Source organism: Acomys minous (assembly GCF_964271855.1).
Source record: "Acomys minous genome assembly, chromosome: 5".
NCBI lineage: Eukaryota > Metazoa > Chordata > Mammalia > Rodentia > Muridae > Acomys > Acomys minous.
Genome location: NC_140494.1, coordinates 28,558,483 through 28,585,974, shown reverse-complemented (window position 1 = coordinate 28,585,974; position 27,492 = coordinate 28,558,483). Strand labels below are relative to the sequence as shown.

The 27,492-nt window shown below is 43.7% G+C and overlaps 1 protein-coding gene across 5 annotated transcripts in view; it reads left to right on the top strand.

Moving 5' to 3' along the window:
• The window catches only part of MPP7 (MAGUK p55 scaffold protein 7), a 194,563-nt gene that overhangs the window by 79,940 nt on the left and 87,131 nt on the right, over positions 1 to 27,492 (top strand). For all 5 annotated transcript variants that reach the window (XM_084781083.1, XM_084781081.1, XM_084781080.1 and 2 more), the window contains one exon: positions 12,726 to 12,844. In XM_084781083.1, coding sequence (XP_084637209.1) covers positions 12,726 to 12,844 — 119 coding nt within the window. The remainder of the gene's footprint in view (positions 1 to 12,725; positions 12,845 to 27,492) is intronic.

The following is a 27,492-nucleotide window of genomic DNA, read 5'->3' as shown; positions in this document are numbered from 1 at the left end:
ACGCGTATGAAACGATGATCCTGGTCCAATGAGCTGCTTTCTGCTGTCACTGGAGAAGTCAGTGTGTAGATCCGGGAGGACTCAATCATTTGAACAGACATTGGTCTGTTGGTCTTGTTCTGAGCAATTATTTCAGAAAGCCAACACTGGAATGCTGAGGTGGGGCAGCCCCAGTGGATGGTGTCCAGCACTGGCACTCTGGAGGGAAATGGAATTTATAAATACTTATAAGGATAATTTTTACAAGAATTGTGTAATATGGGTCCATAATCATTTTGTGTTTAGTGTTAGAGACAAACAGTTGGTTCTCTGGGGTCTTGGCTTGGATTTTGATATAGAATGCACAATAATGTATTTACTTGCAGTTTGCATGTGCTGATGTGTCTAGTCCATTTCAGTCCTTCACGGTAACATTACCAAAGTTTATGGATGTCCTTTGCAAATGACTTGTTGCATATTTGTGTTAGTCACTTTTTTTTTTTTTGTAACCATTACAGATATCCGAGGAAGCAGTTAAAAAGGAATAATTAATTACTTGTTCTGCTTAAGGTTTTTCTGTCCTTCTGGTGGAGAGGTAGAGAGGTCACCAGTCATCAGTGCTCTGGGGGGGAGGGGGCAGGGAGGGAGTGAGGGGGGAGGGGGCAGGGAGGGAGGAATACAGCCAGCCAGCCTGCACCAGCCAGTTCTCTCCTTTTCTCTCTTGTTTCTTTTGAGGCCTCTGCCTATGGCATGCTGGGCATGCCTTTGTCCTTTTCTGCCCTCTGTTTGGAAAGGCCCTCCCAAGAGGCAGCTAGGTGTGTGCCTTGCTAACTCCCTCCACATCTGGCTGAAAACATGAACTATCATGCCATCTCTATGTTGAAGTTAAGCTGTTTGAAGACAGCATTGTCACTTCCCTTCCTCCTGATCTTCACTGTGTGACTGTAACTTGACTCAGGGTGTCATCTGATCCTTCTTTCTCATCTCCACTTCATTTTTTACCAAATGCACAGTAACGATGGCCTGTTTTTTTAAGTTTTATTTTATAGTGTGTGTGTGTGTATGTGTGTGTGTGTGTGTGTGTGTGTGTGTGTGTGTCTGTCTGTCTGTCTGTCTGTCTATGTTTGCTTTTATAGTTACGAATGCCGGTTCCCATAGAGTTCAGAAGAGGATGCTGGATCCCCTGGAGCTGGGGTTGCAAGGGTGGAAAGCCGATGCTCAAAGGTCTTGTCTAGATGACCCAATTGCAGAGTTAGTATTTTGTTCATGCCACATGGCGTCTGCGTGCAGGCACGCTGCCCTACTACAGCCTCTGAAATGCAGTTCTTGTTCTTCTCCCTGCGTCAGCACCCTGCAGGTGATGCCTGTACTTCCCGGTGGTGTCACACAGTGACCTTGTCCTTAGGGAAGCCATTCCTGAAATGATTCAGATCACACCGGTCTGTGTTCCTGCCACAGGCCTCTCCTTACTGCCTGTCACAGTCACAGCGGTTGTTGCAGTGTCTAGTTCTTACGCTGCTGTGGGGACAGCTTTGTTCTTTTCCCTTTCCACGTTTCCCAGCCTCTTCACGGTGCCGGAAATACAGCCAACATCATTATTTAGAATGATGACAGGACAGAATCTAGAGCAGTGGTTCTCAACCTGTGGGTCACGACCCCTTTGGCAAACCTCTATCTCCAAAAATATTTACTCTACAATTCATAACAGTAGCAAAATTATAGTTATGAAGTAGCGACGAAATAATTTTATGGTTGGGGGGATGTGGGGAATCACCGCAACGTGAAGAACTGTATTAAAGGGTTGCAGCATTAGAAAGGTTGAGAACCGCTGCTCTCGAGGGATTTTGTAATGTGAGGGAAACGGGAAGCTAGCCAGATGCCTAAAATCTCTGCACTATGTCATGCTGCACTCAGAAATGGCACATTGGTGTAAACGTGTCACCTAGGAGTGGAGCGTAGGCATAGGCATGTCGCCAGGTTGCGCTGTCTTTTGGTAATCTTGAGCTGGAAGGAGGGACTGTGACAGCTAGTAGGACACTGGTGTCAGCTAGTACAGCAAATGCTGCCCTCTGTGCCGGAAACGACCCCTGGGCAGGCTTTGATCTCTGCACTGGAGAGAAACTATGTTGGACCACTACTCAGAATTTTAGCTTTAAAATTAAAATATCTGTCTTGAAAAAAATCTAGCAAATATACACGGAAATAGACACAGTAGAATTGAAAGTAGTTGCCTCAGCTCCCTGTTTCTCTTCCTGCATGTGGCCCTCTGTCCTGCAGGTGGCCCTCTGTTCACTTAGGACTGTAGGGGACAGGCAGTAGAGGTGAATTCTCCATCAAATGGACTGCAAGCTTGGCGTGACCATCTTGCCAATAATAAACATAACATAACGTGATATAACTCTATAAAAGTTTATACCTTTTGGGTCTGTTCTTTCTTCTGGACCACACTGTCCAACCATTTAAAACCACAGCCAATCTCTGCTGGCCTTCCTTTCAACAGATGACCGTGATGAAAATATTGGCACAAAGCAACGACCATGGTGTCTCCGAATATGCTCCTTATGTGCTGTCACCCATGGGGGGCACAGACAGCTACAGACGACCCTACCTCCCCTCTCTGTGTGGTGTGTGCACCCAGTGCCTCACACCCACTGGAGTGTGAAGCTATGGCAGCTTTCTCCTGCCAGTACTTGGAGACCATTTGGGCTTCACACCTTCTAGACAAATGCTCTCCCACCATGCTGCACCCCACCCTCCCTCCTTTCTTTTTTTTTCTTTTTCTTTTAAAGATGAGTCTCACTTGGATGCTCAGGCTGGCCTGGAATTCACTCTAGCGCAGGCCAGTCCTGAAGTTATGATGATCCTCTTGAGTAGCTAAGATTATAGGTCTGTGTTACTAGGCCTCACTTCTATTTATCTTTTTTTTTAATTATCCATATCCACTTAGAAATAACAATTTTCTTTTGTGTTCAGACTTCTAAGGGCTGCTTGTATACATTATCTCTGACATATTTTTTTTTTCCTGATTTTAGCCTTCTTTCCCCAGTCTACTCTGTCAGAGTAAAGTTCAGAGGCCAGCTTTCAGGCCTTCTTGCCCATGTGTTTATAAGGTAGATTATTGATTCTTCCTAGTTTTGCTTTTCTGATTTCAACCATTGGTCTTGATCTCTGAGTGCTTGTGGGTTCCTCCTTTCGCATCTTGCAGCCTTGGGGGAGGTGAGCATCTTTTGTGCCTTCAGCCTCACCTTTGGGGATGTTCCTCAGGACTGTGGCTTTGGATCTTTAGCTTATTCTGCTGTTACACTCCTAATGTCTGTGCCCACTGTGTGTCCACCTGTTGTTCAGTGCCTGTTTCAGTGTGTCTAACCCTGAGCAGCCCCACTGTCCTCAGTGGCACCATTAAGCCCTTGGATGTCCCCTCCCTCCATCCTGCATCCTCTCTGGTGCTGGTCCTCTCACTGCCTCTGCTTCTGCCATGCCAGTCTCCAGCCACTTTGATGCTTTCCCTAGGTCTATGGGGGCTGCACATTTGTAGCCAGAGCACTCTGAAGGTGGAGATGCGACAGCTTGGCCTATATACTGCCACCATATCTTTTCCTTGTTTTAAAAAGTACTATGATATAGTTTAGGGGTTGATTAACTTAAAATGTTAAGAGATTGGAGACATCGGGAATACAAGGCACATACCTAAGCATAGTAAAGGCAACATAGAACAAGCCAATAGCCAACATCAAACTAAGTGGAGAAAAACTTAAGTCAATTCCACTGAAATCAGAGACTCTGCTCATATCTTTTCAATACAGTACTTGAAGTCCTAGCTAGAGCAATAAGACAACTAAGGGATATCAAAGTGATACAAATTAGGAAGGAATAAGTCAAAGTATCACTATTTGTGGATGATATTATAGTATATATAAGTGACCCCAAAAATTCTATCAAGGAATTCCTACAGCTGATAAATACCTTCAGCAAAGTGCCTGGATAGAAAATCAACTAAAAAAAAAAATCAGTAGCCCTCCTGTATACAAAAGACAAGCTGAGAAAGAAATTAGAGAAACAACACCCTTAACAATAGCCACAAAAAACCCATAACATATGTGGGTGTAATTCTAACCAAGCAAGTGAAAGCCTTATATGAAAACAACTTCTTCAAGTCTCTGAAGAATGCAATTGAAGAAGATACCAGAAGATGGAAAGATCTCCCATGCTCATGGATTGGGAGAATCAATATAGTAAAATGAACATCTTACCCAAAGCAATTTACAGACTCAATGCAATTCGCATCAAAATGCCAACATAATTCTTTACAGACCTTGATAGATCAATTCTGAACTTCACATGGAAAAACAAAAAGCCCAGAATAGCTGAAACAATCTGTACAATTGAAGATCTTGCAGAGGACTCTCCATCCCTGATCTCAAACTGTACTATAGAACAACGGTAATAACAATGGCTGGTACCGGCATAGAAACAGACTGATCAATGAAATTGAATCGAAGACTCAGAAATAAACCCACACACCTATGAACATTTGATTTTTGACAAAGAAGCCAAAACCATACAGTAGAAAAAAAGATAGCATCTTCAACAAATGCTGCTGGTCTAACTGGATGTCTACATGTAGAAAAATGCAAATAGATCCATATTTATTACCCCGCACAAAACTGAAGTCCAAGTGGATAAAAGACCTCAACATAAAACCAGACACACTAAATCTGTTAAAGAAAAAAGTGGGGAAGAGCCTTGAACTCATTGGCACAGAAGACAACTTCCTGAACAGAAAACCAACATCTCAGGCTCTAAGATCAACAATTAATAAATGGGACCTCATGAAACTGAGAAGCTTCTGTAAAGCAAAGGACACTGTCAACAGAACAAAACGACATGCTACACACTGGGAAAAGATCTTAACCAATCCTACATCTGACAGAAGGCTAATGTCCAAAATATATAAAGAATTCAAGAAATTAAACAACACCAAACCAAATAATCCAATTTAAAAATGGGGTGTAGGCCACACATGGTGGCACAAGCCTTTAATCCTAGCACTCAGGAGGCAGAGGCAGGTAGATCTCTGTGTTAGGGGCCAGCCTGGTCTACAAAGTGAGTCCAGGACAGCCTGGGCTACACAGAGAAACCCTGTCTCAAAAAATCCAAAACAACAACAACAACAAAATGAGGTACAGAACTAAACAGAGAATTCTTAACAAAGGAATACTGAATGGCCAAGAAATGGTTAAAGAAATTTTCAACATCCCTAGTCATCTGAGTTTCCATCTTACACCTGTCAAAATGGCTAAGATCAAAAACTCAAGTGACGCTGGGCATGGTGGTGCACACCTTTAATCCCAGCACTCGGGAGGCAGAGGCAGGTGGATCATTGTGAGTTTGAGGCCAGCCTGGTCTACAAAGTGAGTCCAGGAAGTCAAGGCTACACAGAGAAACCCTGTCTTGAAAACAAACAAACAAAAACAACCAAAAACAAAACCTAAAACCAAACCAAACCAAAAAGAACCCCAAGTGACAGCACATGTGGGCGAGGACATGGAGAGAAGAGGACACTCCCCCACTGCTGCTGGGAGTGCAAACTTGTACAACCACTATGGAAATCAATCTGGTGCTTTCTCAGAAAATGAGGAATAGTGCTACCTGAAGACCCACCTATACCACTCCTAGGCATATACCCGAAAGATGCTCCACCATATAGCAAGGACATTTGCTTCTATGTTCACAGTAGTTTTATTTGTAATAGCCAGAATCTGGAAACAACCTAGATGTCCCTCAACTGAAGAATAGATAAAGAAACTGTGGTACATTTACACAATGGAATACTACTCAGCTATTAAAAACAAGAAAATCTTGAAATTTGCAGGCAAATGGATGGAACTAGAAATGATCACCTTGAGTGAGGTAACCCAGACCCAGAAAGACATACATAGTATATACACATTTATAAGCGGATATTACCCATATAATACAGGATAACCCTACCGCAATACACAGACCTAAATAAAGAAGCTAAATAACAAGGAGACCCTAGGGAGGATGCTTAGTTCTCATGAAGGACAAATGAAACAGACACCAGAAGTGGTTGAAGAGAAGGAACAGGATGGAGCCTACCATAGATGTCCTCTGCAAGACTCCAGCCAGCAGGGGATCAAAGCAGATGCTGAAACTCACAGCAAACATGGTGGTGGAGCGCAGAAAGTCTTATGGAAGAGCTGGGGATAGAAGAACCTGGAGGAGACAGGAGCTCCACAAGAAGACCACAGATGTGGGCCCAGGGAGGGGCTGCAGAGACGGATGCACCAACCAAGGACCATGCATGGAGAGGGCCTAGACACTCTGCTCAGATATAGTTGACAGGCAGCTTAGTCTCCATGAGTCCTTATAATATGGAGAGTAAGGGCTGCCTCTGTTATGGACTCTGTTGCCGGCTCATTAATCACTTCTCCCTCAAGGGGCGGCCTTGCCAGGCCATAGAGGAAGAGGATGCAGACAGTCCAGATGAGACTTGATAGGCTGTTGTCAGGTGGTAGGGGAGGAAGGCTTCCCCTTTTTGAGGATTAGGGGAGGGGGGAGGGGGATGAAGGAAAGAGGGTGCGGCTGGGAGGAGATGAGGGCAGGGGCTACAATCAGGATGTAAAGTGAATAAATTAAAAATAAAAATTAAAAAAAAAGTTAAAAGATCTTATTAACTAAGGTGATGAAACTGTGTGAACATGTTACAATCTCATGTGGACCAGATGTTCATTATAATCATGATTTTTTTTTTTTTTTTTGAGACAGGGTTTCTCTGTGTGTAGCCTTGGCTGTCCTGGAGTTTTTTTGTAGATCAGGATGGCCTTGAACTCACAGCAGTCTGCCTGCCTATGCCTCAAGAGTCCTGGGATTAAAGGTGTGTGCCACCATGCCTGGCTATAATTACGATTTTTATGAGTTAGGTCAATGTTTCTGCCTTCCCCAGTCCCTGATCAATCACCCTTGAAATAACTAATTGATGACCTGAATCCAGTCCCAGGGCCCACATTTGCACAGTGGCATGAGCTAGCATTCTTCCTCTCTGCTCCCTTCCCCTCCCCTCCCTTCCCCTTGCTCCTCTCCTCTTCCTCTTCTCTTTCCACCCTTTTCCCCCTCCTCTCTCTCCCTTCTCATGTATGAAAAGCAAATGTGATAAAAATAGGCGAACATTTTAAATGCAAGCCTTTGATTTAATAACATTTCTGCTTTAAGGCTGTGAGTAAAGCCTCAATCTTCACTTGTCAGTAACTTTAATTGTATCCCAGTGTGAAGCAGCAGAAAGCCACCCCCACCTCGGAAAAAAGGGGAAAGGCAGCCCCTCCCCCAAAGAAGAGACTCACTCTGTAGATTTATCCAGGTTACCTTTTCAGCCTGGGCTGCAGATAGCCTGGCCTGCTCTAAGCAAGTTGAAGGACTTTCCTTTGCCACTGTCAATGATACGTTTTGTCAGTAGAGGGCGCTGGCAGGACACTGCAGCAGCAGGAGGTTGCCCTTGATCTGTGGTTTTCATTTGCAGAGTTTTGCTTCTATCATGGGCTTCTTAACAGCCCACGTGGGAGTCTCCAGTGGCACTTACCCACTTTGAGTTTTAGCAACACGCCCACAAAGAGATTACTAGTGAGCCTTATAGACGTGCCTGGGATGGCTTTCTGGGGTCTGTGTGCCTGCACACATGTGAGGTGTCCATTGTCTGCTGCTGCCGGTTATTTCTAGTTTCCCAGTTCTTAGAGGAGAATGCCATGTTTGCAAATGCTAGATACTTAAAAGATAGCCAAATGGTTCCATTGTAAAGATAATAAAATGTGTACCCAAGTGAGAAGCAGAACACCGTGTGCAGTGGCAGTGCCACACAGGCAACGGGGAAGAGCCAGATCTTACACAGTGTACCCAGAGGTAAGAGTGACAAGTTCTAATTCTAAAAGTGGAGGTCATCGTGCAACCTTTAAATAAAATGGTTCCACAAAACGTATGAAGGTGGTGAGAGTAGGACATCCACATTAATATACCTTTAGGTATTTTATTTGTATAAGAAATGAATTTGATGTTTAACTTATTAGCTACAATGACAAATTAATAATTACATATATTTCCAGTTTAATTATGTACTTAGAAGACATAGTTTAGATATATATTGTCTGGGGGAAACAGGAGATTCTTATGTTTATGGCTGTTTCATGCTTCGCATGTCCGCCTATCTGTCTGTCCTCAATCTCTCTTGTATGTCATCAGCAATCATAACAATGCAGGGAGCAGAGAGAGAGGGGAGGGGGGAGGTTTTCTCAGTTCAGTTAGCTAGTGAAGCGATACCAACATAAGACTTCATAAAACATCGATTCTTAGGAATTTGCTTTAAAAAGACTTGGTCCGTTTTGTGCTGTCAAAGAGAACATAGTAGTTTCCAAGGACGTTGCTTTCTGTAGTTTCCATTATCTACCATCAACTGTGGTCTGTGAATATTAAATGGAAAATTCCAGAAATAAACAATTCGTAGGTTTTACGTTGTGCACCTTCTTCAGCGGGCAATGGAATGTGGCAGCAGCCCACCTGGAGTGTGAATTGTCTACGCTGTGTGTGCCACCTGCCCCTTCTAGTCACAGCGTCATGGTGTTTTTGTTTGTCATGTAACCTCTGTTTTATTGACTCATCACCTAAGCCGCAAAGGTAGACATAGGAAACAATGCAGTAGTGCGCACATTTGATACTGTTTGTGGTTTCGCACATGCTCTGGGGACTGACTAATTCATAGGGAAAAGACACTTACCATCTCATGGTTCTGAAGAACTACCTGAGCACTGATGAGGCAGTAATAGCACAGCCCGGGGCAGGCCTTCCTGTGTCATTAGGTGATGGAAGGGAGGGGAAGGGGGAGAGAAGAGACTGGCAAAGCAGAGGCTGAATTTGCTTTTTATAATGAATTTGCACCTACCATGGAAGGAACTGACTTAGATGATGATAGTGTTAATTCCTTCAGGCAGTGTCTTCATGGCCCAGTCACCCTAATTTTTACCTCCCAACTTAACTACTATTGGTGAATTTCCAACATGCGCTTTTGGGAGGACGAAGGGACTCAAGTCATAAACACGTAGCTCAGGTGTTCCTTCTGTCCCTATTTCTTCTTCCTTCTTGGCAGAATTGACCCACCTTTCCCTTATGCTTTGCTCTGAGACCAAGAATAGGTTAAAAAAGAAAAAGTTAAAGATGTGCCCTCTAAATTTCTAGTTCTGAAAACATTCGGTTAGACTTCAAAGGCATTCTTCACTGTTGGGACTCGAAGGTAGGTGTGTTTTCAGGCCCGTGTCGGAACCGAGACTCCACTTTGCTCACAGCCTGGGGATATCGAGAGCCTGTGTTGCCTTCTCTGAGACTGCACGCCTTTGCTTCTTGGCTCTCTCACCATGCCTTTAATTTATGCTTGACACTAGCCTGTCTCTTCTAGCATTGGTTGTGGCTTCCAGATCAGGTAGCTGAAGGGGAGGAATTGTGGTTGTCACTGGAGTGCCAGACTGTGGTGGGAGCATATCAGTAACGATTGTGTAATGCTAGAAAGACCAGAAAACTCAGATTTATGACCCTTTGCTAGCAGGAAAATTATTTTTTAAAACCTGAAGTATCAAATGGCATGCTTCACAAAATATAAGCAATCCTTGTGTAGGGTAACACTTTCCATGTGTAAAGGAGTGTGCTGTTGCATCCACTTGGGATGCCTGCCAAAGTGTTCCGACTCTGAACCTTGGAATGCAGTGGTGTTTTGATCTAGAGGAAGGTGCATCAAGGAAAGAATGTTATTTTATACCAAGTATGTTGGGCTTAGAGCCCCATGATTCCATTGACATTTTAAGACAACCATTTGACCTTAATATTTTTGTGTCGCCACTTTTATTTTGAGATCACTATAGATTCCTGTGTGTTGTTGTAAGAAATGATACGGACCTGTGTGTCACCCATTTCCTTCCAGTGTTAACATCTTGTACTGACCACAGCAGAATACGGCAACCAGGAAATTGTCACTGATACAACTTGCTGTGATTTGAATGTGTTCCCCAAAGTCCATGCCAGGAGCTTAGTTCCGGCGGGGGGTGGGGGGGACGGGTTATGAGGGAAGTGAGGCCTTTCTTAGGAAGTCTGTCCAGTAGGATTCTTCTCTCATGAACGAGTTAATGTTGCTAGTGCAGGAGTGAGCTTGTTACAAATGAACATTCTATCAGGCCTTCCTCACTTGCTCTCTCTCACTTTTCTGCTTTTTACCATGGGATGATGTAGTGCAGATACTCACATGAAGTGCCTCGCCTCCGTGTTGGACTTCCTACCCTCCAGACCTGGGGCCCAAGTGAACTCGTGTTGTTCATAATGGATCCAGTGAGTGGCATCTGCTATAGCAGTGTGAATCAGTCTCCCGTGTTCCCAGTTGCCCGTGACCTTGTTCAGATTCACTGGTTTTATGCGGACCTTTGTGTTTGTACATGTTTAGTTAGTTAGTTAGTTAGTTAGTTTGTTTGTTTGTTTGTTTTTTTCGAGACAGGATCTCTCAGTGTTAGCCTTGGCTGTCCTGGACTCGCTTAGTAGACCAGGCTGGCCTCGAACTCACAGCGATCTGCCTATCTCTGCCTCCCGAGTGCTGGGATTAAAGGCGTGTGCCACACCATCCCTGGCTCGTGCTTAGTTTTATGTGTACAACTGACCCTTTGTGTTTAAACACAGAGGAGGCAAGGCCCAGATGAATTATGCTAATTGCTTTAAACATAGACACGGGGGGGGGGTCAAATATGGATCTATCTTGGTTTAGATAAGAATCTTGGTAGGAATAATAATAACTGGTAGCCAGGTTTCACTGGGCTGCGTATAGGCTAGAATGTGTACTTACCACATAACAGGGCCTTCTGGTGTTTTGGCTGATGTAACCTTCTAGCATTTATACCGTGGAAGTTAGATCAAAGTTGGTTTACTCTCCTTAATTAAACCTGAAGTCATTTGCCAAGGTATAAGCATTTTTTTTTTAACAACTTCTGAAATCAATAACACATTCCACCCTTTTAAACCTGATTTTTCTTTGTGATTCTCTGAGTAACCTCTGTCCCTGGCAGTTATTGAGTATGGAGATATATCCCTTTGTGGGAGTAGGGAAGGGAGGGAGGCTGGGCGGGTGAGTACCATATTATAGATGCAGTCATGGTGACATATTTTAAAGTCTTTATTAAATTGTAAAGAAGAGCTGGTTAGGCAGAGGGCCAAGTTTTTAAAAAGAACTAATGGAAAATACCAAGAATACTTAGTAATAAAATTGGAGGTTTTCATAGTCTAATTTAGGGTTGTTGTTTTGTTTGTTTTGTTTTGTTTTGTTTTTCCTCCCTGAGACAGGATTCTTCTGTGTGGCCTTGTCTGTCCTGGACTCACTTTGTAGACCAGGCTGGCCTTGAACTCACAGAGATCCACCTGCTTCTGTCTCTCTGGCTCCCAGAACCCAGAGAGATGTGAGCCACCATGCCCAGCTATTCTTTTGACTTGGGGGTTGTGGTAAAGACAGCCCCAGGGATGTTTGGATTTAATCAGATATTCACCTCCTGCATTGGCTTGTGAATTAGGACTGATATGTTAGAAAGATCATAGATAACACTAATCAAGAGTTCCCAATTTTCTGTTTTTTGCTTGTTAAATCTCTTGTAAAGCTGTCTCTATGATGAATGGCAGCCCTTACCCAGACTTGGAATAACAACAGCCTCCTGTGTTGCCTACCTCAGGAGGTCTTGGTGTTTTTGTAGACAGCAGACAGGAAAAAAAAAAAAAAAAAGGAATTTTGTCCTTTTTACCTCATGTAATCCTGCTGGAAAATGCACCATGTGCTGAGAGTTGATACTGAGTTCTGCCAGGTCACCTCCCTCAAGAGTCATGGGCAAGCCTGCTGCAGCAATCTGGCTGCCTGTGACCGAGATGTGAAACACTGTGCTTCTGTCTACCTCTAGCATCTCTTCGAGGTGTTGCCACAGCAACCTGCATCTGCCACCAGAGGGGAAGCAGATAGGCTTCATACACCCTAGATGTCCCCTCCATTCTGCACAGTCCTTTTGACAAAGGCACAGTCCACAGTGGTAGGACAGCACATGCATCAATCACTGTGTGAGGTGGATTTGATCCTATGTGGTGGAACTTTATTTGCATCTTAGATAATGCAAGTGTTTTGAAGCCTTATGCTATTAGAACTTTCTCGCAGACTACCGAGCCTTTTTGCAGACTACTATATCCATTTTCTCTTAAGGATGGTTTTCCTCCTTATGACTCATTCGGCTCCTTGGCTGACAAGAGGGGAATGCAATAATAGTCAAGGAAAGGAATGTATGCCTTTTCTTTCTTCTTTCTCTTCTCTTCTTCCTAACTTTCTTTCTTTTTTTATTTTGGAATTGCACACATTTTCTGTCCTTGGTTATGTAAACTTGCCTGACTGCAAAATGTTGACAAGTGTGAAAGGTTAAAAAAAAAAAAAAGAGCAGAAAGAAACCCAACTTCCATACACACACACACACACACACACACACACACACACACACACACTTCTTTGGAATTTAAAAATCAAAACACTTCCTCTGCTTCTTGAGAGAACTGTTTTGCTAGATGGCCCAGAATACAAATCCAGTAAAAGTGACATGTTCCAGCCGTCATTTACACGCACACCTTCAGTGAAATTAATGAGATCACCCTAAGATTACACTTTGTGTTTTATTTTCATTTTATAGGTCTGTATGAGCTGTTGGCGGCTCTGCCCGCCCAGCTGCAGCCACATGTGGATAGCCAGGAGGACCTGACCTTCCTCTGGGACATGTTTGGTGAAAAGAGCCTGCATTCACTGGTCAAGGTAAACCACGCTGATGTCAGATTCTCTTTGCGGAAAAACATATGGAAAAATATTTTGAGCGCCATCTAGTAAACCAGAGATGAAATTGTTACTGTCTGAAAACAAAACAGCCTTGTTCTATTTCATGGCCGGGCGTGGAAGTTGTTAAAGATCTTACCAAAAATACATAGATGACTTCACTGTAGGGCGGCGATGTGGCAGAGCATGCTAATGTGGCTGCATTCGCCTGCCCTTGTTTAGACAAAGGACGAAATAGTGGCAGGAAGGTTGAGACTCCGTTATGGTCGACTTTTGTGAGCTGGAATTTCACTTAAATAAACAAATGTTCACAGCAGAAATTAGAAGGAATATGTGTTCTGAGGTCAGAAACGGCAGCAGTCCAGAAGCCACATTGATTTAAAATAATTTCCTTTAACAAAGTCAACTGAAATTCTAGTAAGCTGTTCCTTTTATTGGCCTGACTCCATTGAAATGGTATTTTGTAGATAAATACAGTGGAGCTAAATACGAACCAAAACAGTTTTTGGAGACTGTTTTAGGGAAAGCATCCCGCCACGGAGAACCATCGGCCCCTGGGAAGCAGATCCCATCTTACAGAAACTCTGGGAGTGACCAGCACTCTTAAAATAGTAAAATGAGAACAAGAAATTCACTGGAAAACATGCCACTCCTGCTTCTGGAAATCCGAACTGCGCTTTCTCTCATTTAACTCAGGCTGAAAGAAATTGCCGAGGAGGGAGATGCCCTTCCCTCCCTCCGGGGATCTAGACCTATGCTTTATTCAGCTATAGCTTTGTTATGGTTGTCTGTCCCCATGCGGGGGTGGGGGTGGGGGGTGGGGGTGGGGGTGAGGGGCCACTTTAACTGATACAGAGTATTTGAAAATTCACTCCTGAATGGCCCCATTTACAGAACAGGGGTAGTCTGTGTGTTTCTCTCCCTGAAATTTGTCTGCTTTGAGTAGTAACTGGACTCAAGAAGCTACAGTCAACCCTGGCGCTACCCTGGCAGCGCGCTTAAAGCAGAGATTATTCATTCATTTATGTTTTTCATAATGCACACTTGCCAACATATCTTTATGCGTAATTCATTTTAGGCAGCTTTAGTTAATTTCTTGGGGCGAGTGAGAAATGCTCTTTGGACTACAACTGGGGAGTTCATGCCTTGGTGTAGTAATAATAAAAAATGCTTCTGTGTTGAATGCAGGAAAGTGGCTGCAGCTGTATGCACACTGGTTTAGCTTTTGCCAAAAGGCATAGCACGTATTTGAGTTGGCATCATTCCTGGGTCAGCAAGTAAGCATTCTCCCAAATAACAGATGCATGTTTATTTCCATCTATTTCTAACATAGCTATAATTTCATTACCTAAAGTGGAAGTCAGAATGGGTGTCAGCAAGCTGACAATTTCTATAAAACTGTGATCATCTTGGTTTTTGGATCGCTATGAAGTCAGACAGACAATAATATTAAGTTTTGAGGAAAAGGTTATCAGAGCATAAAAGGTCAGAGAACTCCGGACATGGTGGCTACTGTTGTTAAAAGGATGAAACTAGCGTATAAGACAGTTCTAGTCACATTGGTTGGTGAGCCTTAAGCATAAGCTGCTTTCCAAAGCGTTTGTCAGTAGCAAGTGGGTAGGAAACATCCAAAGGGGTGCTAGTGTCTGGCTTCCTAAAACTGTGAGGCAAGTGGCTGGATGCTCAGCATTTAGATAGCACAGTCGACATGTGCGCAGCTTCAAGTGTTCTCAGTAATTGCTATAATATGAATTTTTCAAAGGAGTCTTATTTTGTACCGTTAGTGTATTTGTGATTCCTCCATACTCTCTCTGCCTCCAACTCTGATCAGATGCAGGCCTCTAGTGTGTCCTCTGACTGACCCATTCTATTAGTTTTAAATATGTAAAGTCTACGATGCCTCCAGGAGGCAAGCTCATGGGATCTTAGCTTAAAACAGCTGGAACAAACCATGTAACTGTGTTCCAAATGCCTCTGTTTAAGGCTGGGGACAGAAGCCTTTAGCTTTTGTACATAAATCTTGCTAGAGCCAAAGGAATTTGTTTGAAAAGATTTGTTATAGAGTGAACCAAAATGTGCTTTGGTTTTATGCTCTTGCCTGAAGTTAAAGCCGTTAGTGTGTGATTTAGAACTGGAGAGCGCAAAATTTGATTTTTATCCTAGTACAGAATTTTCATGGTTCTCGTAGGGTCTCCCCCCCCCCCCCCCCCCCCCCCCCCCCGCCAATCTCTCTGTGTACTTGCATGTGTGAGTGCTATAAATTGGTACACAGTTTTAAAGGTTTAACATATTTATAAAATATACTCAAGAATAGGCTGCACCTTGCTGTCTCACTGACAGGTCTAGTGTACTTACTACCTTAGGATATTGAGATTGTTACTGGAAAGAAAGGTTGATCCTTGCAGACTTGTCCAACTTTTGGACAAAGCAACCCAATATTACCATCTATAAAGTTGATGCCCAAGAGCAGCACAGCTGAGCTACCAAAAAATCACACACACACACACACACACACACACACACACACACACACACACATACACACACACACACACACACACAAACCCTCAACATTTTAAATAAATTTATGATTTTGCACTGGGACATATTCATAGATGTCTTGGCTGATGATAATTTTTAAAAGGAAAGCTTTAGGTAGAAGAGCTAAAGTGGGGGGGTGGTGGCATGCACCAGGATTCAGGAGGCAGAGGCAGGTGGATCTCGCCGAATTTAAGGCCAACCTGGTCTGTTAAAACAAAAAACAAAAAACAAAAAACAAACAACAACAACAACAACAACAACAACAACAAAAACCATGAGAGTGTCAGTCTGTGGTCAGTCTTAGGAGGAAAATGGTCCTGAGAGGCTCTGAGAACTGTCATGTCTGCTTGGTAGGAACCTGCCCAGGTGGGCAACCAGGGCACACCTCTTACTCAGTCCAGTCCCTGTGAGGGAACACACCGCCGACTCATCTTTTGCTAATGCATGGGGTCCATGGAGCATACATTTTATGCCCTAACTTTATTTCTAGACTTATCTTCTGTTCTTACCATTTTTCAAAAAGAGAATGAGCTCTTATTACTTAATTTAAATTTTGTTTAGTTGTGTGTATATTTATAATTGGATTTAAATTCAGCTTAGAACAAGATAGGCCATAAGAACTTGTTTAAATATTGCGTTTCTTCTATACTAGGTTGCATTTGTGTCTCCTCCAGAATCTTGCTTTTAACTCAAAGTCACCTTGGCTCTGTAGGATGGGAATAGCCAACCATTATGACTGTTACGTTCTTTTATTTTTTATTTTTGACTGTTACATTCTTGTACATGCTCCTTGTAGTCTTTCAGAGGGAAAGTCAAGAAGAAGAAAAGACATTATTGGAGCTTTATGCTTTTTTTTTTTTTTAGACTCTGGAGTATTTCCACAAACACACGTTTTGTATTTTAAAGGAGATTTTCCTTGTACAATAGAATTAGTGTGTGCTTTTTTTCCCTGGGATTTCAGTGTTTAAAACAATAATGCTGAGAGCTGTGGAGCTTGTCAGCGAAGTGCCTGCCTTAAAGATCTTGAACTTGATTCCACAGAACCCACGTTAAACTACACAGACCTGGTGTTTTGTAATGCTAGGACAAGGCAGGCAGAGGCAGGCTGATCCCAGCGGGTCACTGGCTTGCCAGCCCAGCTGGCTTCTCTGCTATTCAGCGTGGGCACTAGGAACTGAGCTGAGGTCCTCTGCAAGAGCAGCGCAGCACGCTCTTAACCACCAGGACAGTCCTCCACCCAGCTTTCATTTGGAAGCAGATTGGTGTACTGCAGAGATTAGATGCGCTTGGGATTTCCAAGCTGAAGGTGATGACAGCAAAGCATTGATGTCCAGTTTGAGATGGATGCTAGCAAACTGAGACTCCTGCCCTGTGATCTATCCACCAGCGCCAAGCTGTTCAGAGTTGGGAGGGGACTCAGGAGCCAATCTCTGGGACCTCTCTACAAGCATATCACTTCTCAGGCAATTCGACTATCTCCTTGGAGGAAACGAGAGGTGATTTTAGATGCTTTAAAAGTTTGCTCAGTATTTAGGGCATAATCGAACAACTAGACTCTCGAATCTAGCGTTGAGGATAATTAGGCTCAAGGTTGTAGGTAATAGACTTGGGTAGAGGGCTGCCAGATAAAGTACCAGACATCACCTAAATCATGATGTGGCTGTTAGTGCTCGGTCACATGTATAGCTGGTCTTGTAACTGGAGAGTTCCTGATGATGTCATAGTTTGTGTGAGTATTCGCTGTGGTGTATGCATGATGAAGATAGTGTAGGTCTTAGGATGTGTCCCCATGTGGAAATTTTCTCCATCATTAAACAATGCATGCTTGCATATTTAAACACTTGCGACCAAACTCAAAAATGCCTAAATTTTTTTTTCCTTCTGTTATCTTTGAAAGTCTTAAAATTTTATGCTACAGTTAGGCCCATTAGTTCATTTTTTTGTGTGTGTGTGGATGGTGTGAATCCTATGTGAGATTAAAACTTTACACTTACAGTTCCAGAGGGATCACTATCCAGGCAGGGACGCATGACAGCCAGGAGGAGGCAGGCCAGAGCTCATACCTCAGCCCAGGCAAGGAGCAGAGAGGGTGAACTGGCATAGCACATGGCCTTTTAAACCCAGTGACATACTTGTTTCAGCAAGGCCACACTTCCCACTCCTACCCCAAAATGCCCCAGATTGGAGACTGAGTATTCAAATGCCCCAGACTGTGGGAGCTATCTCATTCAGACTGTCGCAGGAATGGTATGTGTAATTTCTGTTTTCAGCTCTTCATTGCATATATAGAGGCAAACTGTTGACTTTGTATATATTAAGCCTGAGTCATGTATCTTTGCTACAATTGATTATTAGTGCCCAGGTTTTATCACTGTTGACGCTTTAGTATTTTCAACATAATTATGTCACCTGTAAACAAAACTTTTTTATGTTCAATATGTACTTTTTGTTTCTTTCTTTTGTTTTACGACATTCGCTAAGGATCTTGGGCGTACTGAAGAGCAGTGGTAGGACTGGCCGTCTTTGCCTCCTTATATAATTTAAGGAGAAAACAGTGTCTAGTTTCTCACCATTTGAGTAGTGTCAGTGAGTTGGCGAGATGGCTCAGCAGTTAAGAACACTGTCTGCTCTAATAGAGGACCTGTGTTCGATTCCCATCATCACAGAGTGGCTCATGGCCATCTGCAATTCCAGTTCCTGGGGGTCCAATGCGCTTTCCTCACCTCCTCAGGCACAAGCATGCATGTGGTGTGCAGACATACCTGCGGGTGTTGGGACTTCAAACTCAACTTGTCAGACTTGTTGGTAGGTGGCTTTACACGCTGAGCCACCTTCTCTGACTTGTCATTGCTGTGCTGTAGCTTAGATGTAGGTTGTACTTCCAAAGGCTCATGTTTTGGAAGTGTGGCCTTCACTGGGATAATGCTGAGTGCCCGTGGGACCTTTAAGAAGACAGTCTGAGCTGGGTGTGGTGGCACACACCTGTAATCTCAGCACTTGGGAGGCAGAGGCAGGCAGATCTTTGTGAGTTCAAGGCCAGCCTGGTCTACAAAGAGAGTCCCAGGACATCCAGGGCTACACAGAGAAACCCTGTCTCAAAAAACCAACCAACCAACCAACCAAAAAACACCTGTAAAGAGAAACATTAAAATGAAAATAAATTAAAAAAAAAAAAGAAGAAGAAGAAGACAGTCTGGTAGGATCTGAGCTAGTCAGTGAATGTGCTGCCATCAGCAGGTATTAAGGCAATTCTTTAGAGGTTCTGCTTAGTTCTCGGTGAGTCTGACCCCTGACTTGCACTCTGACTCCCTCTCTTGTCTCACAATACCTCCTTCATGTGGCATTGCTGTGACGTATCCTGAGTGTGGCATCTTACCAATCTCTGGTGAGCATGGCTGATGAGGTTGACCTCTAAATCTGAGAAAGCAAACCTCTTTTGTCTTTAAAGTATCACCCTCAAAATTTTCACTGTAGTGATAGAATGTGGTCTGTTCAGACCACTCACCTTTAACATCATGGTTTGTGTACTGGGCTGATATTTATCACGTCTCCGTAGCTTTCTGTTAGTTTTAAACTTTGACCACACTCTTTATTTTTCTTCCCTATGTTTAGTTGGACATTTTATATTATTCCAATTACCCTCTTAGCATTTTGATGATCTTTCCCCCTGCAGCATACATTTACAGCTAACGTGGATCTGTCTTCAGATAAGGTGGTAGGTACACTTGCTGCACCAGAGCATCTTCAGTTCTCCCCACCCTCCCCCCTTCCCCCATCTCTCTCAGTACTCCTGTCACTTATCCGTGTGCTAGAATCACACTCTAAGTTGTTAGGGACCATTACTGCTTTGCATTAGCCAAGCGATTCAGAAGAAGAAAAACAAAGGGTTGTAATTTACCTTCACATACTACTTTTCTGTTACTCTTATGTGTTTTTGTAGATCTCAGTATTCGAACCTGAGATCTATGTAATCTTTTTTTTTTTTTTTTAATCTCTGCAGAATGTTTTTTAATACTTTTTGGAAGACAGATCTACTGGTAACAAATTCCTAGCATTTTTGTTTGGGTGAAAAGTTCCTACTTCTCCCCCCTACTTGTGACATCAATTTCACTGGATACAGAAATTGTAGAGTGGGGTTTTCTTTCTCTTCAAACATGTAAAATATTTCACTCAATTGTTTCCTTGCTTGCATGATGATTTCTGGCGGAAGGCCAACGTTAGTCTAGTTCCAGAAAGATAAGGGTCACTAAGATAGGATGGTTCTTGTGCCATCCCCCCCTGCCCCCCCCCCCCCGACCTCCAACCCCCGCTAACGACTTCCTCTTTACTTTTGGTCCTCTGTAGGACCTGATGGGCAAAGGTGTGGATGTTTCAGAATTTGTTTCCATTTTTACGGGTTTATTTACTTATTTTTAGAGTCCCATGCTTGTGGTTTGGTGCTTGTCATTGGTCTTGGACAGCGCTTGGCTCTTGTCCCTTTAGGTGCTTGTCCCACCCTCTTCTCCCAAGGCTTCCCTTCTGTGTCACCCTTTTTCTCATTGCCTCCCGGCTCGTAGATTTTTGTTTCTCTGCCCTTCTTCACTCATCCTCCCATCTGCATTTCCACAGGGGCAGGCAGTCTTCACCTTCCCTGGTGTGGGGTTTGAGGGAGAATGTTCCCTACAGTTGTTCATGTTTGAACCCTTCATCCCCAGTTGTGGTGCTGTTTTTGGAGATTCAGGATCCCCTAGGAGGCAGAGCCTTGCCCCACCGCCATTGAGCTCCTCTGGCTTTGTGCCGGGCTGCCTCCTGCAGTGCCTCCCCTGCTTTCATGGACTCTTCCTCCAGAACATAAAGCATAGTTAGCTCTTTGTTCAGTCAGCTGCTTTTGGCCCAACAGAAAGGTCAGTGACACACCTGGCTGCTGTGCCCTTTCTGCTGATAAGGACTTCACAGGCAGCATTTGTTTCTGCATAACCATTCTGCAGTTTCTCCAATTTTCTGTTGATCACCAGTGTCTTCAGCCTCTCTAGTCACAGTACCTGCTGTGGTACCTGTGCTTTCTCCGTTTGAATGTTCAGCACATAGATATTTTAAATTCCTTGTCTCCTTTGCCAGACCATGTCTGGCTTTCCTTGTTACTTGGTTCGTCTCTTTGGGCCTTGTTTCCCTGCTGTTATCCTGCCTTGGAATTTTTTGGTGAAAGCTGGATTTGGCTTAATGGGATAACAGGAACTCAGGGAACCCACCCGTGGCTGTGAGCTTCTGTGTGCATGTGGCTTGGAGCTGGGTGTGTAGCTCAGCCCAGAGGTTTGCATTTCCTTTGTGCCCTCCTTCTCTAGCCTCTCAGCCCCTTTGTCTTGGAATTTTCTTTTAAAAACTTCATTAGAGCGGTGAGACAAAGCTTTCACTTCTAATCCATTGCAGCATCGCCGCAGACTCATTGGTGAGGGTAGGTTGTTAGAAATGATTCAGTAATGTTATTAAATGCCTGTCTCTTGGGTGTTGTTTTTTTTTTTTCTTTGAGATGGGTCTGTCTGGGTACATGTATTTAAAGAGTAATTGCTTTGTCTCCCTCCAACTGAGATTCCAGGGCATCACCTCCCTGACTTCAGCCGTATGAACTGGCGGCTCTTATGGAAGAAAGTGTGGGAGACTCTTCTATGACAGGGTCCCCCAGAGATTTTAATTCTCAAGCCAGTCTCAGTTTGTAATACAAACTCTCAGATAGCACAGCAGACTCCGTATAGTATATATAGCTCTGTATCTGTGTACGTATGCAGGTTTTAGAGTGATTACAAAGGGTTAATTAGGCCTGGAAGCCAAAGTGGAAAACCAATAGGCATATAAGAGTCCTTATATTGGTAAGGTAATAATAAATGTTGATAAGATGTATTGATAAGCTGCAGGTGAGAATCTGAAGGAACACAGTGGCCACGGACATCACAGAGAGGGAAGCCTCAGAGGTGAGCCCCACTGCAGAGACTCGGTCAAGATGCAGGAACAGGTGCAGAGATGGATGGCAGGGCCAGCAGGGGGAACAAGGGGACAGGCAGGTGGCACTGGAGTAGGTCATGATTTCTTCACCCATACACGCTAGCTGGCCAGATGACAGACTGGACCCACACTGTTCCGGTGCTGAGTTTGGCCTCTTTCTGGGCTCCAGGTAGGGTAGTTACACCCTTGCTCTGATGTAACCTGGTTCATGCCCCCCTACAGCACCAGTTCACCGTGATACATTGTATAGTGTGGCTTTCTTTCCACTCCCAGGGAGAGCTCAGTTTTAGTCTTTGGGGCACCAGTTGTGTTGGACATATGGAGGAGTTCACGAGGGACACCCAGGGGCAAGGTCATCTGTCATCTAAAACTGGGGTCAAATGTTAGTTATAAGAGTGGGGTCTCTCAGGGCAGGGCACTGTCATTTCTCACAAAATGGAGTAGCGTAGGCAAAGGTCCAGCCTGGCCTCATCATCTTCTAACTTGTTTCTGAACTTGAAAACACTGCAAAGTAACAAAGTTCTTGGCTGACTGGATTCATTCACGTTTGTTGGAGAAAGCATGGAGGAGGAAGAGGTCAGGGCCGTGCAAAGATGAACCCTTTTGTCCCCTAACAAGTGAAGTGCTGGGGCCATCAGTGCTTTTTAAACCAGCGATACATAAAGTCAGTTTAGGTGGCATTTCTTTTTTTCTTTTTCTTTTTAAAAAAAGTTTTATTTATTTATTATGTATACAGTACTCTGCCTGCATGAATGACAGAAGAGGGCATTATAGATGCTTGTGAGCCACCCTGTGGGTGCTGGGAATTGAACTCAAGACCTCTGGAAGAACAGTCAGTGCTCTTAACCTCTGAGCCAACTCTCCAGCCCTAGGTGGTATTTCGTGGTACCATGACAGTCCTGTTTGTCCACCCTTTATCCTAGTTAATGGAGTATTTTGAGGTAACACACATTTCCATCTTTGCGGTTTCTCTTTGGCTTCCTTTCAGATCTCCAGTCCAGGTGATGGGCATTAAACCATTTACAGGAGACACTTAGGGTGACCTGTAGAAGGCTGGGTTTCCTATAGAGTATAGCAGGCCACTCTGAGGCAAAAGAGGACAGTGGCTAAGGGTATAAATTTACATTTACAGCAGGCTTGATTCTATTTCTACTGTCTCTGGCACAGGCAGCTTCCACCCAAGGTGTTTTCTTACTTGTCAGACTCATTTTATCAATTCTTAAGGGAATAGACAAAGCTGTTGACTGTGTTCTTTATTAGAAAGCATCTGGCTGGACACTGATCTTAGGCCTTGCCAGGCATTCAGGATGCGACATCTCTGCCCAGGGCCAGAGATCCAGCACACATTCTGTTCTTTTGGGCAGCACTAGAAGTGTCCTGTGGTCCCAGTTCTTGGTTTCAGAGGCTTCTGGTTTGGAGAGAAGGGTCCATCTTCATGGCTCTCCAAGCCTGTTGAGATGTAGTTAGCTACCTATTGGTTTTCCAGCCTTTTCTATTCAGTGACTGTCAGTTTCTCTCATTTTTTATCAAGAAGCAATTAGAAGCTTAACGGCCGTCATTGGGCGTGGTATTTCTGTGCTAGTGATTTAGATTCTGTGCTGAGATAATTTTGTAAGATACTACAGGTTTAGGGCTTTTTGGAAGCACGTCAGTCTGTGTGAGGAGGGGGGGAATGGTGTCATGTTTAGAGAGCAAACCCCTTGGGGGAGGTTATGTTACTTGCCTTCGAAGTATTGTTTGCCTTGGGTGGGAGGAAAAAGAAAAAGACAGCCAGACACTGTGAATGATCCACGGCCACCTGGTCTGACAGAGCCGCTCCTTGGGCCTCAACAGCTGGTAATGCTCCTGGGCCAATCAAAGGTAATCCGTCCAGCCAGCCCTGTTGGAGAAACCAGACAGAGGTAGTTCATATGTTACAGGTTACACTGTTCTGGGCACAGAAACACGTACAGCCTGCTGAAGATAGGAATTCCTGAGCCTCTGGGTAAACTGTTGTCTTTGTAACAGTGGCCATATGTAGCCCTCCGTAGGTATTTGCTGGGGAGGGGAGGGAGCGAATCACAGCCAGGTTTGTGAACCCTTGATGGAGCCATGTCTTCCTCCCAGCCTGAGTTCACTGTCACGGGAGAGTGTCTTTTGGAAGTTAGAGTGCATGCAGATGACGCTTCAAGAACAGCCACCTAACATGTGTATTTAGCCATAACTTAATGGGAAGGAATCTATTAGTCCCACAAAAACATTTCTTTCCTAGAAGTACTGCTGCCCTTGCGAACAGTCAGTCATTAGAATGCTTGAAGTCAAGATGGTCTCTTAATATTTTCATTTCCTTTGTCCAGAAATTCCTGTTACTCCCTAACCCCAGAGAATAGGAATTCCAGAGAGCAGGAAGATAGCCAGCTTCCCAAGAGAGTGTGCTCAGCAGGGCAGAGCCACAACCAGAAACTGTGCTCCCAGCCTCAGGAGGTTTTGCCTGATTGCTCTACCGAGGATTGACCATAGTGGGGGAGGCGGGCCTACTGAAACATGCATTTGTAATTGTACTGAGGATCAAATGAAAATTACAAGTAAACCTCTTACATGAGCTGCTTTGGGCTGAAAGACTGGATAATATTCCCTGACGTTTAGTTAGGTTCTGTAGGCCCTTGTTAACCACCACCATCACCACCACCACCACCACCGCCACCATGAAATGAAAGAGCCGGAAGTCCAGTGTGCAGCCCGAGGTGGGCTAGGTCCCAGACAGGAGAGCTGTGTCTGCAGGACGGCGTTTGTGACTCATCTCCATTGGGTTCCGGCCCATACTCTTCCTTCTTAGTCATCTCCTTCTCAGAGCTTGCACCGTGGAGCGCTGGCTACAGCGGAGCCCTTGTTTCCCACCCGGTAGTATTTTGTGTGTTTAAGCTCCACCACCTGCCAAGATAGATCTTAACTCCTAGTTCAAATCTGGCCCTGTGCATTTCAGTTGATGGAGTTGGATTCTGGCTTTACAGGGGTAAAGAAACCATGGCATCACCTGTGTTTCCCACTGTCATAGTGCTGCAGTTGCTTTATGTGTGAAATAAGTACTTGCTTTGCAATGCTTATTATCAGGATTGAGTATTAATGACTTAGTGAACAAATTCCAATAAACAAATGAATATATGAAGTGTTCTTTAAATGCTGCCTGGTGCATAGTGAGTCAGTTAGTATCACCTTCACCATACCTGTTTTTTAAAAAAATTTAATTTAATTTAATTTTTAAAGATTTATTTACAGTGCTCTGCCTGCATGTACACCTGCAGGCCAGAAGAGGGCACCAGATCTCATTATAGATAGTTGTGAGCCACCATGTGGTTGCTGGGAATCGAACTCCGGACCTTTGGAAGAGTAGTCAGTGCTCTTCACCTCTGAGCCATCTCTCTAGCCCCATACCATACCTGTTTTAAAGCCATTTTTGCAAGCCATGCTCACTGTTACACTGTTCTTTCTAATATCCCTTTGGCTGCCTGGTTATTTTTTTTCACAATGGTGTTTTTTGACCTTACACTTTGGGGAAAAAAATCCTTTTATTTTTATTTTTTTAATTTTTTGTCCTATTTAAAATTGTAGCCAAAATTTGATAGCAGAATGTGATTAGAAATTCTTAGCAAAAGTTCTTGAGTTAGTCAAATGTGGTTTCTAATTTGTGCATCAGTTACAAATGGTACAGGGCCTTTGGGGCATTAACAATGAGAACAGTGAATTAATCACCCCTACTCTTGTCTTATGGAATAACTCACAGTTGGTGGGAGTCTGATGCTCACCCTGAGTTTGTGGTCACAGCAGTATGGGATAGTAGATGTTTTAATACCTTTTGTAAGTAGACTTTACTAAACCCACTCATATTTCTGCACCCAGCTTTTCTTTCTTCCTTTTTCCCTGGCCATTTGGGTGGATGTATCTGTGGTATGGTACATCCATCTGTGGTACAGTGCATCCATCCGCTTATTCTAGTGGGGCACTGTGTGAGAAAGTCATCGGTCTACTTTCCATTAATGGGGATGTGTGTTGAGAACTGTCCTGCAGGCTGAAAGCCCCCTTCCAGGTACTGCACAGATCCAACAGTGACTGAATGCTTACCTTTTCTTGTTTTGCTGACAGCATTGACTGGAAATGACATCTTTTGATTTTAGTTCAGCTACATTCGAATGATAACGTGTTTCTGCACCATCTCTGCTCCTTTTTACACCCTTTGTCTCCCTGCCCTTTGGTGGTTTGCTTTTTCTTAGTTGGTTTATAGCAGTTACCTGGTGTGTCCTGATCCTGGGTCTTTGTAATGCAATGTAAGTGCTCACTTTGCTCTCCCTGGTGAGCTTTGACACCCCTGCCCCCAAGCTGTCACAAGTGTAGAAGCAAAAGAGTTTATTTCCAAAACAAAATCCTTAGCTCTTGAGTCTTGACTGAGTCTAAAGTGTTTGTAGCCCCTTGCCCTGCCCTCAGGCTCCTGTTGTATGGTAAGAAGGTATATAATGCCCTTTTAGCACGGTGGGTACCTATGGGTATGCTTGTTCATTGAGTGGGGTCCTTTTGGGCATTGTCTGTATTGCCCCTTCCTTTTTTCTTTTCTTTTTACATTTTATTTATTATAATTTATTCACATTACATCCCAATTGATGGAACTAGAAAGATCATCCTGACTGACATAACCCAGACCCAGAAATTCATGCATGGTGTATACTCACTTATAAGTATATTGGCTCAACATAGATGCCCTTGGAGAGACTCCACCCCGCGGGGTATTGGGACGGATGCCGGGACTTGAAGTTGTTTCTTTCTATTCCACACTGTTTAAAAGTGTTGTAGGGCTTTGAGAGAGGTTGCTAGATGACAGGAGATGAGAAAAAAAAACAAACAAACCCGTGTTTTCCATTAATTTCAGAAGAGCTAATTAGGCCCCCTTGAGGCACAATGATGGATTTTCACAACTCATTGTACTGGTTGACCGACTTGTAGCTGTTGGTAGGCAATTGACTTAATGTAGTTTGGCTTTTTAGTCAACTCAGGTTGGGGTATGAATTGTGTTATTTTTCTTACAGATAGACTATAGCTCATGAAGTCTTTCTTTATTAAACTGGCTTAAAGTGGAAGTTATTGTTAGTATTTTAATTACTATTTTCAATATGTCATTTTGTACATGTCAGCAAAAATGTCTCTTGGTGATTTTTTTTTAATTTATTCTTGTTACATCTCAATGGTTATCCCATCCCTTGTATCCTCCCATTCTTCCCTCCCTCCCATTTTCTCCTTATTCCCCTCCCCTATGACTGTTCCTGAGGGGGATTACCTCCCCCTGTATATGCTCATAGGGTATCAAGTCTCTTCTTGGTAACCTGCTGTCCTTCCTCTGAGTGCCACCAGGCCTCCCCCTCCAGGGGACATGGTCAAAGGTGAGGCACCAGAGTATGTGAGAAAGTAATATCCCACTCTCCACTCTACTGTGGAGAGTGTTCTGTCCATTGGCTAGATCTGGGTAGGGGTTTAAGGTTTACTGCCTGTATTGTCCTTGGCTGGTGCCTTAGTTTGAGCAGGACCCCTGAGCCCAAATCTGCCTATCATAATGTTCTACTTGTAGGCTTCTAGGACCCTCTGGATCCTTCTACTTTGCCATTCTCCCATGCTTCTCTCATCTAGAGTCCCAATAGAATGTCCTCCCCTCTCTCTCAGTTTCCTGGTAAGTGAAGGCTTTTGTGGGACATGCCCCTTGGGCTAATATGCAGATATAAGTGAGTATATACCATTTGAGTCTTTCTGCTTCTGGGTTAACTCACTCATTATGATCATTTCTAGCTCAATCCATTTATCCACAAGTTTCGGGAAGTCCTTGTTTTTAATAGCTGAATAGTATTCCATAGTGTATATGTACCACAGTTTCTTTATCCATTCTTCTATTGAGGGACACTTAGGCTGTTTCCATGTTCTGGCTATTATGAATAAGGCTGCTATGAACATGGTTGAGCAAATTTTCTTATTGTGTGCTGGAGCATCTTCTGTTGGTGATGTTATCAAAAGAAAATGCAAGAGTTAGATTGGTTTAAAGTTCTTTCCGTGCTACCTATGTTTTTAAAAAAAGAACTTGTAACATTTTCAAATGAAAT